General features: G+C 42.5%; 1 protein-coding gene across 4 annotated transcripts in view; it reads left to right on the top strand.

Moving 5' to 3' along the window:
* The window catches only part of FGF13 (fibroblast growth factor 13), a 606,985-nt gene that overhangs the window by 484,998 nt on the left and 103,300 nt on the right, over nucleotides 1-18,687 (top strand). The window contains exon 1 of one of the 4 annotated variants that reach the window (XM_081115040.1): nucleotides 16,616-17,703. The exons of the other annotated variants lie outside the window; for them this stretch is intronic. Coding sequence (XP_080971166.1) covers nucleotides 17,517-17,703 — 187 coding nt within the window. The 5' untranslated portion in view covers nucleotides 16,616-17,516. Of the gene's footprint in view, nucleotides 1-16,615; nucleotides 17,704-18,687 lie in introns of those variants that run through there. 4 annotated transcript variants of the gene reach the window in all.

The following is an 18,687-nucleotide window of genomic DNA, read 5'->3' as shown; positions in this document are numbered from 1 at the left end:
TCCAGCAACTCACCTAGTTTACAAATTTTGACCTGAATTTGTAAGGACCATAGTTATAAAATTGTTCCCTAAAACCACCTAATGACCAACTCTAGCCCCTAAAACCCTCTAAGTACTATTCTCTAACTCTCCCCTTTTGAGCCACCAGTGAGAACTCTGTCAAGGGAGTACTTTCTCTTACTCAGCATGTTTCACATGACCAACTTTTTATGACCAGTAGGCTTCTCTGGTGATCTTTGTGTTGGAGCTTTGACAAACAGGTCCATGATAATTCATTAATTCACTAAATTCAAGAATTCCTTCTATAACGTCTGATAGGGGTTTCGCAGGACTGCGTGAATTCTGCAGCACCCATGTGAACACTTCCAGTGACAAGGTACTGATTACTTCTCAAGATAATCCATTCTGAGTATTTTTGGACAGCCCCTGTTGTTAGAAATGGCTTCATAAAAGTTAACCCTAATCTGCTTCCTTGCAGCTCCTGGTTATTGGCCCTCTTTCTGTTCTCTAGAGAATCATGATATTGAATGGAAAGTAAACTTCACCTAAAGTCCCACTCCAGTGGTGCGGAAGGAGTCAAACACACTTGGCTGGTCCATCTTTGTTCAGAGAGTATCACTTGCTACTATATGAATTGAGCAATGTGACTCAAACTCTCCTCTCCAGGCCTGATATGATTATTGTGAAAATGGAATGAAATAATATATACAGAAGCACCTAGCACACTACCAGGCACAGAGAAGACTCTTAGTCAAGATGATCAATTCGAGAATATCCATAATGAAATGTATCATTTATATTGTTTTATATAGGGGTGGGCAAAAGTAGGTTTACAGTGATGAGTTTATTCTTGTATTATTTATTAATTTTTGTATTATTTACTTACAGTATTTCCATGAGTAAGTGTAAACCTACTTTTGCCAACCCCTGTATTATTATATTCTTAGCTCTTTCTACTTTCCCTTTTCATTAACTAATTTCCTAAAAGACGATTTTATTTTTCTGTTGACCTTTTTTTTTTTTTTTAGGTTTAATCAAGCTGTTACCAAGGAGAAATGAAGTGTTAAATAACCCGAGAAATCAGTTCCTAACAGTCATGAATCCCATATATCACCAACACATGAGATTAGTCATGGTAGTGGAAGGGAGAATTTGACAGGATTGGCAAGTACCAGTACTAACCAACAGAATATGCAAATCAGGCCCCTGCTAGTAGCATTGACCTAAATCCCCATGGCAACACCAGTGTTAGTTATATACATGTGAATAAGTGATTTCCAAGCTGCAAAATATGACAGAAATCACTGAAGTGAGCATTAAGGGGAAAAACTGAGAAGTATTCACACTTCTTGAAGAAATCATATACCTTTCTATAAGTTTAGGAGTATTATTACTTACCCTGGGACCCTACTACTGGAATGTTAATTTAGCAGTGATACAAATAACAACAACAAAAGCAAGAGGAAGTAAAAAAAAGTTAGAAACAATCCACAAAATATATAATGCATCTATATGAGTAAATAACTATAAATTAGGATTACATTAGGATTATTTGTACATCTGTGTATAGCAAGATTATCTGAGTTATTATTTCAGTTCCAGCACTTGTTAGTGTGTGAACCTAGGCAATTTTTTTAACCTCACCATTTAAAATCTCATTTTCCACATGTGTATCATGGACATAATAATAGTTCCTCCCTCATAGGGTTGCTGTGAGAATTAAATAAGTTAACATATTCAGTGCCTGGTCCAGAGTAAAGGCTCTCAAAAAATAGTTGCTATTATTATTATCGCTCTCGTGTCATTATCATTCTTGCTATTTGGTTATGATGCTGGAATATAGACTGCCTTTCAATTTTATACTCTTGTGAAGAAAGTACAGGGCTAGAAAGGTTATATTTTCCATTTTCTAATTTTGTTTGTGTTGGTAAAGAGACTTGGAAATGTCAGCACTGGAGAGCTTTTATAGGTATTATCATTTTAAATTTCAGTAAAACACTTAGGAAAATGATAACTGTGATTCTGGTTCAGTCACAGGAGCCACATAAAGCCACATTATTGTTGAAATTCTCAAAAAAATCTAGGAACAGGTGGATGTCTGTATAATGTGTTGTGGTCAAAATTGAATTAATTTACCTCTAAAACCAAGTCACCTTTTGGTCTAATTCATGTTCCAGGATATATGTAGCTCTACAAAACAAACCCAGGTCCCTGCACCCTCATGGACCAACTTTCTTTGTGGTCTCAGCTCATTTCACCTTGCCTCTTTTCTGTTGGCTGATTAGGTTCCTAATCCAAGCAGGATAATTGCAGTAATTCAAGTTTTGATTTAATTTTCAGTGGTTACAGTTGATGGGAGATTATTCTAATAGATACTGGGCTATTTTCTTTATGAGTCAAAATTGTTGTTGCTTTTAAAAAAAAAATGCAAACAAAACTCCTGCTGATCGCTACCCAGTGGGTCAAACTCTTTTGGAGGCAGTCTAATGGGGCTGAAAGGGAATCAGACTAGGATTCAGAAACCTACTGGTTGAGTTTGAAGCCCTACTGGCCTCCTCTAGTGGCTGACTCCCCTTCCTTCACCCCAATGTTTTTTTTTTCTTTGTTCTAAATCTTATTTTCCTGTACACTTTTTTTTTTGTGAGCAACTGCAATTCCTCTTTGGGATGTGGTAAGGCCTAAACTGATTAATAAATAGATCTGTTGTTTAATGTTGGTGACAAGTTTTCTGTTCTGTAAAATGGAGGTAATTGAATCCTACTCTGGCTACCTTAAAGTGTTTTATACTTGCAAATAATTATTTTAATATCAGAATATGGCTAAAATATGGACTAATCTAATTACTAAACTGACTTAACTTTGCCTTTCACAAAGAGGCAATAATCTCTGGCTTATAGTTCAATGCCTGAACTATAGTTCTTCTGTTTGTAGTTAAGACATGGCCACACTTTAATATGAATTGTACAAAAATCTACTCTTACCCTGTCCTACATTTCATTGCTCTAGATGTATACTGTCTGATTTCCAAACAGAGAGAGGGAGAATTAGCTATTTTATTTAGCCAAGAAACTATAATTTATTGATCCCTTATCTGTCCAGATGTGGGGACCCAGGGACAAAGTCCTAGTCCCTACCTTAGGGAGTTCACTGTAGGCCTGACAGAGAAGTAGACAGAAATTAATATTATAAATGCCATAATAACTATATGTACAGGGTGCTGTGGAGCAGAGAAGAGGAAACTGTGTCTTTACATGGGGATTGTCAGGGGAGATTTCCCAGAGCAGATAGTGCCTGAGATATATCTTGAAAAGTTTTCTGAGTATGAAGGAATAGAAATTTTAAAGTTACAGCAGTTGGAGTAGCTAAAGGGCAGGAGGGGGTATTTGAGGGAAGGTTAGTACTTTGACACACCTGAAATACAGTGTGTGACAGTGCAGTGTGACAAACAAGTCTGGGGCAAGATAATGGAGGGCTTGTAAGTGGACAGCAACTGAGACGTGTTACAGGGCATGACCTGATCAAATTTATCTATTCTAATTGTAGCAACGAGTAGAGCAATTTGATCATAGGTCAGAGAGGAGGCTATAGTGAAATTCAGGCAAGAAATGAAATAGAAATAGGTAAAAGTCTTAACAATAGGAATTTAAGAATTATACTAAGAAGGTCGAACCTGCAGTGCTTGGTCATTCCTAGGGTATGGGTGGGAGAGGGAAGAATTCAGGATAATGCCCAAGTTTCTACCTTGAGTCAGATAGTGGATAGATCCAGAAAGAAGTAGGGTAAAAGAAATAATATTTTTTTAATTAAATCTTTATTGTTCAGATTATTACAGTTGTTCCTTTTTCCCCCCATAGCTCCCCTCCACCCAGTTCCCACCCCCTCTCTGCCCTTACTCCCTTACCCCCCTCAACTGTCCTCATCCATAGGTGTACGATTTTTGTCCAGTCTCTTCCTGCACCTCCCACACCGCTCCGCCCCCCCAAGAATAGTCAGTCCACTCCCTTTCTATGCCCCTGCTTCTATTATATACACCAGTTTATTCTGTTCATCAGATTATTTATTCATTGATTTTTAGATTCACTTGTTGATAGATGTGTATTTGTTGTTCATAATTTGTATCTTTACCTTTTTCTTCTTCTTCCTCTTCTTAAAGGATACCCTTCAGCATTTCATATAATACTGGTTTGGTGGTGATGAACTCCTTTAGCTTTTTCTTATCTGTGAAGCTCTTTATCTGACCTTCAATTCTGAATGATAGCTTTGCTGGATAAAGTAATCTTGGTTGTAGGTTCTTGGTATTCATCACATTGAATATTTCTTGCCACTCCCTTCTGGCCTGCAAAGTCTCTGTTGATCAATCAGCTAACAGTCATATGGGTACTCCCTTGTAGGTAACTGACTTTTTTTCTCTTGCTGCTTTTAAGATTCTCTCTTTGTCTTTTGTTCTTGGCATTTTAATTATGATGTGTCTTGGTGTGGTCCTCTTTGGATTCCTTTTGTTTGGGGTTCTCTGCACTTTCTGGACTTGGAAGTCTATTTCTTTCACCAGGTAGGGGGAGTTTTCTGTCATTATTTCTTCAAATAGGTTTTCAATATCTTGCTCTCTCTCTTCTTATGGCACCCCTATAATTCGGATGTTGGTACACTTGAAGCTGTCCCAGAGGCTCCTTACACGATCTTCGTTATTTTGGATTCTTTTTTCATTTTGTTTTTCTGGTTGGGTGTTTTTTGCTTCTTCATATTTCAAATCTTTGACTTGATTCTTGCAATCCTCTAGTCTGCTGTTGGGAGTCTATATAATATTCTTTATTTCAGTCAGTGTATGCTTAATTTCTAATTGGTCCTTTATCACAACCTTGAGGGTCTCACTAGATTTCTTGAGGGTCTCATTTAGTTTATCGGCGGTTTCTAGAAAATTCTTGAAAAACCTTAAAAGTGTGGTTTTGAACTCTATATCCAGTAGTTTGCTTTCCTCCATTTCTGTCATTTGTGTCCTGTTTCTTTGTCTCCACATTTTTTTATGCTTCTCTGTGTCGATAGAGTGGCTTTCTGTGCTAGGTGTCCGATAGGGCCCAGTGGCTCAGCCTCCCCAATTACCTGAGGTAGACACTCTTGGTGCACCCCCTTGTGGGCTTTGTGCACAGTCTTGTTATAGTTAAGCCTTGATTGTTGTAGGTAACACTGGGAGGAATTGACCTCCAGGCCAATTGGTTGTGAGAATGAGCTGTGTCTACAGTGGGAGAACTTCTGTGCTGGAGACACCCCTCCAGGGAAAGACTTGCTTCAATGGGGCTTTGGTGCCCACTGAGTCTGCCATCTGAGTGTGTCCTTTATGGATCCGACAAGCTGCAATCTGTATGGTCCCACTCTGACCCCCGGGCACACTGGCTCCTGGATATCTAAGGAGGTGCTAATCTAGCCTCTTCCTGATGCTATCCAGCAGGAGCCAGCTGTGAAGCAATGCAAGTTGCCATGGGGCCTTGGGCCAGCTGCAGTTTGTTAGGTAATTATCAGATTGCAAAGGGCCAGGTCTTTCATCTGCAAAAGCCTCCATGCACGGCTTGGGCAGAGCGGAGTCCCAGGGGATCAACAGGGCAGAGTGAGCAGTTATGGCTGCTCTCAGTCCTACCCTCAGTGGCCCCGCTCCTCAGTGTCCTGGCAATCGCTGCAAGCACCTCTGAGAGACAGCTGCCCTCGAGTTCCAACTGATGCCAGACAGTCCAGTTTCTCCAGTATGAGTCTGGGTCCCCAGAGACTCACCCGGAACTGGAGCTCAGAGCTTGATACTCCCTCCCGATTGAAAAAGACAACCGTGTCCTCAGCCGCCAGCCCTCTCCGCATGCACCTCTGTACCTTGCTTCCGCACTTCCTCTGAGTCTCAGTTTGCTTTTCTCTTTCCTTCTAGTTGTAGAATTTCCACTCAGCCATCCTTCCCGTGGTTCTGGCTGATGTCCGTTCCGTCTTTTAGTTGTATTTTTAAGTGGTTGTGCGAGGCAGCAATCTCAGGTGTTTACCTATGCCGCCATCTTGCTTTCTCTCCAAAAGAAATAATCTTAATAGCCACATGGAATAAGAGAAGAGGAACCAGTTTGGTGGATAAGTTCAATTTTTGAGTTTTGTTTGAGGTCCTGCATATTTGAGGCATTTGGATAGGACTATACATATCTAGAGCTCAGAGGAGCTATCTGAGCTGAGGAAAGTACAAGGGAGGACAATTTTTTTCTCAACCTTCTTAGGGTGCTTGACTGGGTCTGAAAATTAAACAAAGACAAATTAACAACAGTAATAAAATTATTTAATATAAGTTTCATGTGACATGAAGGAGAAGAATTAGGAAAACCTGGATCCTAAACTCTTCTCTGTCAAAGAAGATTCCTGTGGGGCTTCATAAAGGACAGTGGGCATCTGGACTGAAGTGCTGGCTTTATAGCATTGTCAAAGGCCAACCTAGAGTGTTTATATACACACACAAACACACACATATTTACACATACTATGTTATTTGTATAGTGAAATAGAGCACTGTTGTTTCCCTTAGTAATTTTTTAAGTTTTTTTTTTTTTTTTCCAAAATACAGGATACAAGATTCTGACAGAGAAAGTAGGCACTGGAATTTTAGGGGCAGGAAGAGGAATGCAGTAAGTAGGAAGATTTCTAAAAATGTTTCCAACATATTAAAATACCACCCAAGTCCTAGTTGTCCCCATTCAATAAAGATACTGAAGTCTACATAAAAAAATTACTAGTATTTTCTGCCTTAGACAGTGATTTTCCCATGTTCTTTAATTCATTTGTTAGCTTAAAGTTTTATCATGCATCTCTCAGGGCATAGCTCAGTACAGTCCAAAGTGTTCTCAGTAAATTTTGACTGATTGACTGATTGACTGACTGAATGAATGAATGAACAATTTGACTCAGGGCAAATTTATTTAACTACTCTTATCTCAGATATCTCCTCTAGAATGAGATTGTTAATTGAGTATCAAGACCCCTGTTAGGAAATCAAGTTCTAAAAATTGCTTGAGGTATTCAGTCATTGCAGAAGTTATAAAATGATTTCAATCTGTTGATTATACTTTAAGAGCAAATTAGTTAGAATGAATACTGAAAAAAAATTTCTGATTGCAAAAGGATAGTCATGTGATCCAGGAGTGGAAGCACATACACTGTGTGTAATATTTTTCTCTGTTTTGGTTGAACTCAAATTTCCTATAGCTTAAAGCAAATGGCACAAAAAAGATTACAATGTGGAAGGCCACTTTTCCTTGTATGAAAAGAATTGAGAGAATTGGGAGTGCTTTCACTTCTTATCTCTGCGAAGTAGTGATGAAGACAAAGGCCAGAGAGTATCTCTTGGGTCTTAGCTCTAGACTAATCTAAAGCTCTAGATTACTTGAGTCGGAGTAGGTCCTGGTGTCAAAGTACTCCCTGAGCTGAGAAACCCAGAATGACATTAAGCAGTGATTTATAATCATTTCATTTTAGTGCAAAATGTAGCAGTTTTCTGTAAATATCACTCTAAGAAGTTATTAAAAGTATATGAACTATGCTCATAACTAAACATAGGCCATATCTTTTCCTGTTTGTTCCATAATTCACTTTTGTTAAGAACAAGAAATAAAAAACTTAACTGAATTGAAATCATTCTATATTCCCCATCTTTTTCTGTTACCCAAGCCAAGAGATAGCCATAATAGGCACCATATTGTTCAGCAACCAAAATTCCAGACACAGTGCCAAAAAGGAAAAAGTCATATTTAAAGGCTGGTGTTGTACACATAAATTGTATTGGCTGAGTACCCTTGGCTTAAATACTGGCACTGCCACCTGTGTAGAGGTCAGGAAATAACAGACATATCATTTAATCTTTCTAGACTTTACTTTCCTCATCTGTAAAATGGCAATAGTGATAGCTACCATAGAGGTTGTTGTAAGGATTAAAGAAAAATAGTTACAGGTTGCTTGTCCAGTTATAACCACAGAACTTATTGAGTGTTACCACCCTTTGAAACACAAGTTTTGGCCCCCCAAATTGAAAGTAGAGTGGAGAGTTTAAAAACCATCTAGGTCCGTGGTCGGCAAACTGCGACTCGCGAGCCACATGTGGCTCTTTGGCCCCTTGAGTGTGGCTCTTCCACAAAATACCACATGCAGGCGCGCATGTACAGTGTGATTGAAACTTCGTGGCCCATGCGCGATGCCGGGGTCAACCCCAGCAGGTCCGGGGGTTCCCAAAGGTGTGGACGGAGTTGGCGAAGAAGTAATTAAACAGAGACAGCATTCAGTTGATCAGCAGCCTAGCCAGGATCTCTAGCCAAGTTCTGGTCAGGATCTCCAGCGAAGTTCTGGTTATTATCTCCAGCCAGGTTCTGTGTCCATGTTCTCTTGCTAGGTTCTCCAGCCAGGTTCTGTAGCCATGTTCCCTCACTAGGTTCTCCAGCCAGGTTCTGTCCAGGTTCTCCAGCCAGGTTCAGTCACCAGGTTCTAGTCAGGTTCTCTTGCCATGTTCTATCCAGGTTCTGTAGCCAGGTTCTGTCTCTAGGTTCTTTTGCCATGTACTCTCGCTAGGTTCTGTCTCTAGGTTCTGTTGCCAGTTTCTGCCCAGGATCTTTTGCCATGTTCTCTCCAGCGAAGTTCTTCTGTCTCTAGGTTCTGTCTTCTCGGTTCTGTCTTCTAAGTTCTGAGTCTTGCTGTCTTGTTACATCTGTATTTATACCAGTTGATTCCAATCCTATCAATCTCTATTCCAAAGGTTAGGGTGTTTCTTATCTCCATTCCAGGGAGTAAAGATTATGTAGCTTAAGCATGATTGTTCATAGTTAAAGTGATTAATTACCCGCCTGGCACTTAGTTAAGAGGTTTTATTCCCTCCCTAACTTCAGGGGAAAATCCCTACCTGGGGAAACAACCTTTCTCAGAGACCTTGGTTAAAACACATAGTGCCAAGAAGGTGAGCAAACATATTAAGAACAGTATGCCATATATGCCAGGTCCCTAGAAACAGCAAGCATGGACCGGCTCCCGGCAGCGCTGAAGTCGGTATTTTGTGGAAGAGCCAGTATTTTGTGGAAGAGCCAGTATATTGTGGAAGAGCCACACCCAAGAGGCTAAAGAGCCACATGTGGCTCGCGAGCTGTGGTTTGTCGAGCTGCAGTTTGCCGACCACTGATCTAGGTGAATCAATAAAATAGAGCTGGTGTGTGTAATATTATGCAATGGAATATTATCCTATATAATAAAAGCTCAGTGTCCATAATGGCAGAACGACCAGAACAACCGATTGACCAGTCACTATGAGGTGCACTGACCACCTCTTGGCTCCTTTCCCTGGCCAGCAGGCTCCGATCACCGATGGCAAACGGGGACCCGGGGTGGGTGGCAGGAGATATGGGTGGCACCAGGCTAAGGCCCCTGCCCTGCAGGTCACCCCACACACATAGGGTGACCTGCGGTGGGGGTGGGGCCGGCAAGCAGGCAGGAAGGGCCAACCTCTCAGTCCCTCCCCTCATCGTCAGGTTCCCATCGCTGGATGGTGAACGGGGAACTGGCTTGAAGTTAAGTGTCAATCAGGCGGGGAGGCAGGGCTGGCTGCCGGCAGCCTGGGAAGATGGCCTTGCTTGCAGGCTAGGCCTAGGGACAGTACCCATGTACAATTTTGTGCACCGGGCCTCTAGTGCAACAATAAAAAAAAATGAAATCTTGCCATTTGCAACAACATGGATGGATGTAGAGGGTATTATGCTAAAGTGAAATAAGTCAGGCAGAGAAAGACAAATACTTTATGGTTTCATATATATGTGGAACCTAAAACAACAACAATAACAAAATAAAACAGACTCAGAGAAACAGAGACCAAAGGAATGGTTACCAGAAGGGAGGGGTAAAGGGATGGGTGAAAAGGTGAAGGGGAATATAGTCAGTAATATTGTGATAAGTTTTCACAGTGACAGATGATTACTAGAATTAGTAGGGTGATCACATAGTAAGGAATACAAATGTTGAATCACTATATTATACATCTGAAACTAAGATAACCAATATAAGGGTGCATATCAATTATACTTAAGTTGGCTTTTTTAATCTAGGGTATCTGCACAGTTCTCAGGTGGATCATGGACCTCTCCTTTGTCTCCTCCTTAGAATCTGAAGGATATCATTCCTCTGTATTCAGCAGGTGCTACTGCCCAAATCCTGGTTGGTGTCCAAAACAAGATGTCAAGATTCTTAATACCGAGGGAACACAGAACTATTTTCCCATTATATCTCTGCTTCTTTCAAAAATGACAACTTTTGCCCTGGCTGGTTTTGCTCAGTGGATAGAGAGTTGGCCTGTGGAATGAAGGGTCCTGGGTTCGATTCCGGTCAAGAGCAAATGCCCGGATTGTGGGCTCAATGCCCAGTTGGGGGTGTGCAGAAGGCAGCCAATCAATTATTCTCTCTCATCATTGATGTTTCTATCTCTCTCTCCCTCTCCCTTCTTCTCTGAAATCAATAAAAAAATATTTTTTAAAAATGACAACTCTTGATAGGAAATTGGTGGAATCAGTGTCATTAGCAAATAGGTAATCAATACAGAGTTCCTTCTGCTGTCTTAGAAGCCCACCCCCATATTCTAAGTAATAATGTACATTACATCATTTACAACCGCTGCATTCCCATCTTCAAATCCTGAGTTTAGGTCACCTTTGTCAAGAAATCTTATTTCTTGAAATGACTTAGATCCAGGAAAATTACTGATTGTCTGCTTTTGCCCTAAATCCTCCATCATTTTCCCTCCTAGCTTTTCATTTAGATTACTTAGTTCACTGGGCAAGAAATGAACCCAGCGTTACAGATATTTTACCTCTGAGTCTTGCACATTTTTAGTCTGCCATAAATGTCTCATCATAGAAACACCTCATTTATGTTTGTTATCCACTAATCAGTTAATAAAATAGCAACTTCTCTTTCAAGATCTTCAAATATTATTGAATAAAATTGAATCATCCTTACTTAGAGAACCTGGGGCTTCTGTTGGCTCTGTCACCAATGAGGCAACCAATTTGGTTAAGAATAAATTTATTGTATTGCCAAAACCAGTTTGGCTCAGTGGATAGAGCGTCAGCCTGCGGACTGAAGGGTCCCAGGTTCGATTCCGGTCAAGGGCATGTACCTTGGTTGCGGGCACATCCCCGGTGGGGAGTGTGCAGGAGGTGGCTGATCGATGTTTCTCTCTCATCAATGTTTCTAACTCTCTATCTCTCTCCTTTCCTCTCTGTAAAAACTCAATAAAATATATTTTTAAAAAAAGAATAAATTTATTGTATCTAGAAAGTATTTCCCACACATTGGACAAGAGAAACTTTAGAAAATGTGTTTTACTGCTTTGACCCACATGCTCCAAGTTCACCCAATATGGATTTCCAAAATCAATGGCACTAGCTCTCTCCATGCCCCATGGGGACAAGACCTTAAGCTTTCTCAGTAATGATGTTGCTTCCCCCTCTACCTGTTACCAATTCTTGGTTGCAGGCCCTGGGTAATATAAATAGTACATAGTATCATTTTTATAATAGAATGAGAACCTTCGGGGGAATCAACTCACATATCCACCAAGATAGATAAAATTTCTGTTCTATTCATAAAAAGCTTCTATAGGAAAATCAGCAATCATGGCATTTTGTCAACCCCTACTGAAAATACTGTTTTCCTTGTACAAAACTTAAATCTCCACATATTGTAGTTTAGACTCATTTCCTTGTGTTCTTTCCTTATGATCAAGAGAGAAAACTTGACACCAACTATCCAATATTTCTCTCTAGGTTTTCTTGATTAAATGACCAAGCAGGTAATCCAGAGCCTTGAACTCTTAATGTTGCAGCTGCTATGACTAATTAAATGGGAAAGATCTGAATCCATTGATGTGATTAATACCATCAGGGTGCTTTATGGTTTTACTGTTTGTAAATTATGACTGAATAATGATTTTTATTAATAAAATTTTATTTATATTTTTTATTAATCCTATGTGGGTTATAGGATTTTTCTTCTTAAAGGATCAGAATTAATCAGTATGTTCACAATTGATTTTAAATACAAACTAGAGGTGGCTTTAGTAAATTTTACAGTTTAAGTATTTAGAGAATGATCTAAAAAATGGGACATAATGAAGACATCATCCTAGTGAGATGTGAGCCTAGGGTTCCTTGGCTTTTCATCAAGAATGCAAGTCAGGAGAGCCAATCAATTGCTAAAAAATTGATTCTGGAGACCTTTGTTCTGAAGTATAGTTCCCCCAAATGATCTGACTATGAGAGACTCATTGCCAGCTAATAAATATGTCAGGTTTTGCTATAAAATACTGTTGTCACTCTTTCTTTCTCTGGAATTCCAGTGCCACATTGACAAGAGTCCCTTAAATTACATTTTCAGTTTTGTTTGAAGTGTCAAATGCTTTTTCTAATGGCTTTTCTCTAATCTCCTCATTTGTATATCTATCCAGTCATTTCTCTTGACTTAGACCAGGAAAGGTGGTACTTATTGTACAGTCTCTTAAATACCCCCTTTGCTGCTCTACTCAGTTAAGGTGGGATCCCAATGTTGCTTGACTTTGGTACTCTTGATTCTGCCTCCCTTCCCTCACTTTGAGCTCATTATTGTCCTTGACCTGGTAATTGGTCACTCAGATGTTCTGATGGATGGGCAATGAAGATAGAGAGCAATCTGGCAAGTGGCTCCATTTAAACTTATCTTCATGAGGGAAGGTGTTTGAAATCTCTCATTTTCAGAATTTCAGAAAGACAGCCAATTCCTTCCTGCTCGAATGGCTTGGAGGCTGCTCCTACTTAGGCTGTCTGAATTCCCTCAATTTTACTCATCACAGTCACATCTGTTTGGATTTTTGTCTTTCTCCTGGAGATTAATCTTAAGAGTAGGTCCCCTCAGCTTCTTTACAGCTCATCTGAGCTCTGCCAAAAGAGATTGGCAGAGAATGATTAGCATTCTATGCTCTGATAACTTACATAACTCTCTCTGAAAAGAATGCTAAAGCCTGGTTCTCAAGTGAACCCATGAGGAATAGAGCCAAGGAAACTTAATGTGTTTTTCTTTGAAATCCAGTTTAGAGTTCATGTTCTGGTGGAGTGGAGAGGGAAAGGGGGGACAGAAATATATGAGGAGGGGAAGAAAAATAATTTGGAGGAATAGGGGCATATACAAAATAAAATCAAATCATAGACTCCCAGAGCCAAAATTACTTTAAGGAACATTTCATCCAGAGATTTTCAAACATTTTGTATCTAACAATATAATCCTTTTTTCATAAGAAATCATACAACAAGCCCCAGTATATAAAATAAATGAAAGCAGAGATGCTGTTATGGAACCATGGGTGAGGAAACTTAAATCCCCTCCATGTACTCTTAGTGCTCTGTAGAATACAATTTGAAAGTCATTAATTGAATCCACAGGGTTACTTTAATGATGGGAAAACTGAGGCCTCAACAGGAGAAATGGCATCCTCAAGGTCACACAGCCCATTAGCAACAGAGTCAGAATGAAACCATATTTCTCCTATCACTCAGGCTAGAACTCTTTGTGAGTTGAATTGGAGAAAGGAGCTATATATGTTTCATTCTTTAACATGATCAAGGAGAGCTATGTGGATTGTGCAGTGGCGGGGGGGGGGGGGGGGGAGGAGGTCTAGGAGAAGCAAAGGAGAGTGGACCCAACCATCATAGGAAGTTGGAAGCCCTGGGAATTGAAACTCTATGAATCTGGAGGAGACTCAGGAAGTTCCATGGCAAGGGTGCAGTGCAAACTGGTAAGCACAGAACAAGACAGTAGAACAAGGTACCTTGGAAATAATTGTCAATAGAAAGTTATTTCTTCTTCTTCCCATGAAAATGGCATACTACCGGTCTGGGGTAGCATTAAAACATGAAGGAAAGACAATATATGCTTTTCTAGGGTGGGGTAGTCTTTCTTTCATATGCTTTCAACAATGACTAGAATTTGGGCACAGTTCTCCTTTGAAGACTTGAGAGTTATATTCACATTCTTGTCTGAATTTGAAAGTACCTAAGAAATACACACAAGAGTTAGGAAAGGATCAAAATATCTACTTAATTAATGGTTAAGCTGAAGGCATACTATGATTTTAACCCAAAGTCCAAATGGCCTTCCTCTATTTTTCTCCTGGCTAATCCTTTAATCTAGTCACAGGCCTCTGTGAGTTCCTTTAGAGGAGGAGAAAGGAGAATGCATGTGGTCTGTAGGTAGACAGAACACAGAGTTAGAGGCCCCTATCTCCACTCTCACCAATCATGAGTTATTTCTCAACTATAGAGAAAGAATAATAATGGGGGCCTATAAAAAGACAGAAGTACCTTTTATGGATTGATGGAAACATGTGGCAGTAAGAGCTTCTGGCCTCCCTATACATTCTCATTTTTTGAGATTATAAAATGTAAGAAAGGTATCCATAAACACACATAGAATCTTACTAGCTCTGGCCCAGTGGTTCGATGAGCTCATGGCCTAGAAGTTAGTAAAACTGATGTATTTACATGTTTGTATTTGTGACTTTGTCATGATGTTTTCTCTCTGTTGTATATTCCTGAAGTCTTCCCCATGCCCTTTTACCTCTAGTACCGACCTCAGAGTGGCCATACTAGTAATTCTACAGGCATCCTGAAAATACCTTATGAATGGTGTTTGCACAAGCCAACAATGAGTGCTCTCCTAATGGAAAGTGGAGGTAAAAGAGTGTAGGACAACCCTCATTTTCTCAGTACCATTTCCTTATTCCCACTTGTTCTAAGTTCTAGTCCTTGCCTGAATCAGAACTTTGTCCTTTAGTTTTTTCATGCCTGCTTTGGTTTGGGGCCTTAAGAGATAAGTAAGAAGAAAGAAAAGAAAGACCTTTGGGATTGGGGATCCTCAGAAGATAGAAACATGCAGAGAGTGAGTAGGAATATCTTAACTGCCTGTTCCACAACCCAAATATTTGGCTTTGGTCTGACCCTCACCATTTTAGTAAGATTATTTCCCTTCATGATACCTGGAATTTGAATCGCATACATTCTGAGCCAGGAAACATCCTCCCATACTTCAGAATCAATATAAACCAGTCATCATCAATTATTTCCAATAAACTTTTATTGAGCATAACCTCTGTGACAGGAACTGTGCCAGGAGATAGGATTATGGTGGTGACCAAGACCTAGTCCTGAGTTTCAAGGTGTTCAAAGTCCAGTTGGAGCAGACTAGGGCTTTCCCCCATGAATTAAAGTTTGAAGAATTGGATATTTGAATTGACTTGTCATTCTACCATGCCCTCCATTTTGTTGTGGGGAAGCCAAAAGTGCAAAGATATAGGCTATTCTGCAGGGAATCTCAGACCATTTGGTATCACCCTCCTGTAACTGTCTTATCTTGCCCCTGCAACCTTCACCCCAGCCTGTTTCTGCAGGCACAAAGTAATGCTTCTGATGAGGCAAGAGACATTCAAAACTGGGGAGAAGTGTGTATGTGTGGGTGTCAGCAGCTCCCCACTAGACCACTGGAATCTACAGAAGGGTAAGGTGATTCAGCTATGATGGGCTAAGAAGCCTGAGTTTCCAAGATGGGAGTTCAGGCAAAAAAAGAAGGGCTGGAGTCTGGGCATTTGGTTTTGCATCTACATCTATTCTGAAAAGATCTGGAGGAGAAAAGTCCAGTAAAGGTAGTGTAGTGGCAGCTCCAAGATAGAGCAGCCCTATTGGGGGCATCCTTTTTGGCATCCGAAATCATGTAAAATAGGAAAACAGTCGCTTCTGTTTGAAGGTAGGGATGTGGATGTACCATTCTCTGTAAAATTCTTGACCTCAACATTACTCATTTTTCTCCTGCAGATTAAAATACAGAACAGGGCAAGTACAGAACTTGTGAATAGAGTGAGGTGAGCAAAAGGCCATACTTGATTCCTGAATTGGAGGGAGAGAGGCTGCCTGAGCTTGAGGAGCAAGTGGGGGGGGGGGGGAGAAAGAAAGAAGTTAGGAGATTGGAGATGGGCTAGGTCAGGACTTAAATAAGGAGGACTGGCTGGGCTCTGCATTTCCCTAATACTGCTTAACGCGCACAATTCAAGCTCTCTGCTGGGATCCCAACCCCAATATAATGATGAGGGGGCATACAGGAAAAGCGGGGTTCTGATGGTGCCAACTGGCTCGAAATGAAAAGTCAGCAAAAACCACTGGGTGGCAGCGTGGTGTGCGGAAGCAGCTCTGCAGTGCCAATGCTACTGCTGCTGCCTCGTGGGTGTGGGGTGGGGGGTGGGGGTAGGGGGTGGGGGAGGGGAGGCTGAATTCATCTGGGAGCTCGGGTCTTTCTCCAGAATGGCTACAAGTGTTGCCAGGCGAAATACCTCACTGGTGTGTGTGGTGAGTCCGAGCTCAGAGCAAGTAACTGACGAACTTCCTGGGGACTCCAGCTGGGGCATTCCTTACCTGGTCACCTGAGAGTTATATACGAATAAACACTCCATCCTGCTGTCCCCCATCTTCAAGCACCTCCCCCTTCACCCCACCCCCGCTCCTCCACTGCAACTAGCTCATCTTGGTACCTCCTCCATCACTGTTTGTTCCCGAAGCTCCTTTCGGGAAGAGGAATGGAGAAGGATTTGGTGATGGGGCAGTGCTTAAGCCCCTACAGGTGTTAGCACCAGCGGCCAGCTGGGGACTGGGGGGGTGGGGCGGGTGGGGAAGGCCCGGGCCGCCACGGGGAGGGGGCCTCTGGGAGGCTGTTGAGCTTGAGGAGCAGGAAAAAAGCTCTTCCTGAGGGTGCTTGCAGCTACGGAATTCTGGTGCTCAGACTTCTTGCCGCGCCCAGAGCAGCAGCAGCAGCGACAACCACCGCGAAGATGCGAGGCCATTACCTGTTTGATCCCCGTCGGAAAGCCGGCACCGGCCAACTTTTCCCGATCGTCACCCCAAGAAGTTGCAAGGACTAGTCGAAGGGTCCGAGGGGCCAGGGTGAGGACGCGCTTCCCGGAGCGTTTCCCCCTTCCCCCTCCCTCCGCCGCCAGCGCTCCCAGCCTCTCTCCCGCCCGCGCACTCCCTCCGCGCGCCTCGCCTCCCTCCTTCAACCCCCTCCGTGAGGCACAGGGTCAGAGAAGGGGGGTGCCGCCAAACTCCGACCAGAGCCGCCTCGACTTGCACAGTGTCCTCGGGGCGCAGGGTCCAAGCGCACGTAGTCGCGCAGCTCTGCCTCTCACCCGCGATCCAGGCCCGGGGCTGTGGCGTAGGCTCGACCCAGGCAGCCTGCTGCTCGAAGCCCGCAGCCCGCGCGGGAGCGGGACCACTGCCAGAGGAGCTCAGACGGCATGCTGAGCCCCCTCCTGGGCTGAAGCCCTAGAGCAGAGAAGTCCCGGCAAGCGCAGGCTAAAGAGCCAAAGGCGGCAAAGGCGCGAGACAGCAGACAAGCGGCGGAGGAGAGGGCGGAGGAGGCAAAGCCAGAAAGGGGCAGCAAAAGAAGTGGTGGTGGTGGGCGTCGTGGCTATGGCGGCGGCTATCGCCAGCTCCTTGATCCGGCAGAAGAGACAAGCCCGGGAGCGCGAGAAATCCAACGCCTGCAAGTGTGTCAGCAGCCCCAGCAAAGGCAAGACCAGCTGCGACAAAAACAAGTTAAACGTCTTTTCCCGGGTCAAACTCTTCGGCTCCAAAAAGAGACGCAGAAGGAGACCAGGTCGGAAGGGGCTTTTGGTTGGTTTTGTTGTTGTTTTTGCTTCATACTTTACGAATTTGGAGGAGCTAGAGGGCGTGTAGGTAAGCGTAGGTGAGTTTGTCGGCGGCCCATCTTGTATGGATGTGGCCACCTAGCCAATGTGCATGCTGAGGGAAGTGATTGCTTTCTCGTCTCCTTCATAACGGCACCGGGCTTGCAGCATTGCCACTGCCATGGGACAGGTGTAAAGCATGGGAGCATACCCTGCTCAGGCGGCGCGCCCCTAGCTTCAGACGTGCCACATGTGTGCATGCCCCTGGGCAGGCGCGATACAGAAATGGCTATCGTGTGTGTGTGTGTGTGTGTGTGTGTGTGTGTGTGTGTGTGTGTAAATTGCAGGCGCGGAGCTGGGCAGACACCACTCTCCCTCCCCCCAACCAAGGATAACCTAGGGAATTCCTCCATTGCCTTTTATTCTTGCAAGTCTGACCCTTCCCCTCCAACTTCTCAGGGTTTCCGTTGTCAAAGCATTCTATTTCTTTGATCACTTTTAAGCTGATCGGACAGACTTGACTTGTGGTGCAGCTTTGAAATTTTTTGCTGGAAAGAGGGGAGTGGATTCCTAGAACCTTTTATCAAATAGCTTAGTGATCTGGTTAGAATAGTAAAACTGTGCCTACTTGCTATTAAAATGCAGTAGAGAGAACCAGCCATGGGCAAACTACAGCCCGCGGGCCGGATTCGGCCCGTTTGAAATGAATAAAACTATTGAAAAAAAAAGGCCGTACCCTTTTATGTAATGATGTTTACTTTGAATTTATATTAGTTCACACAAACACTCCATCCATGCTTTTGTTACGGCCCTCCGGTCCAGTTTAAGAACCCACTGTGGCCCCCGAGTCAAAAAGTTTGCCCACCCCAACTCATAGCCAGAGTGAAGGTCCTTTTGAACCTATTCAGTGATCAGCTTAACACCATGTTCCTGTGCCAGGGGAAATTCACACA

Source organism: Myotis nattereri (assembly GCF_964212035.1).
Source record: "Myotis nattereri genome assembly, chromosome: X".
Lineage (NCBI taxonomy): Eukaryota > Metazoa > Chordata > Mammalia > Chiroptera > Vespertilionidae > Myotis > Myotis nattereri.
This window is presented reverse-complemented; position numbering and strand designations above follow the sequence as displayed.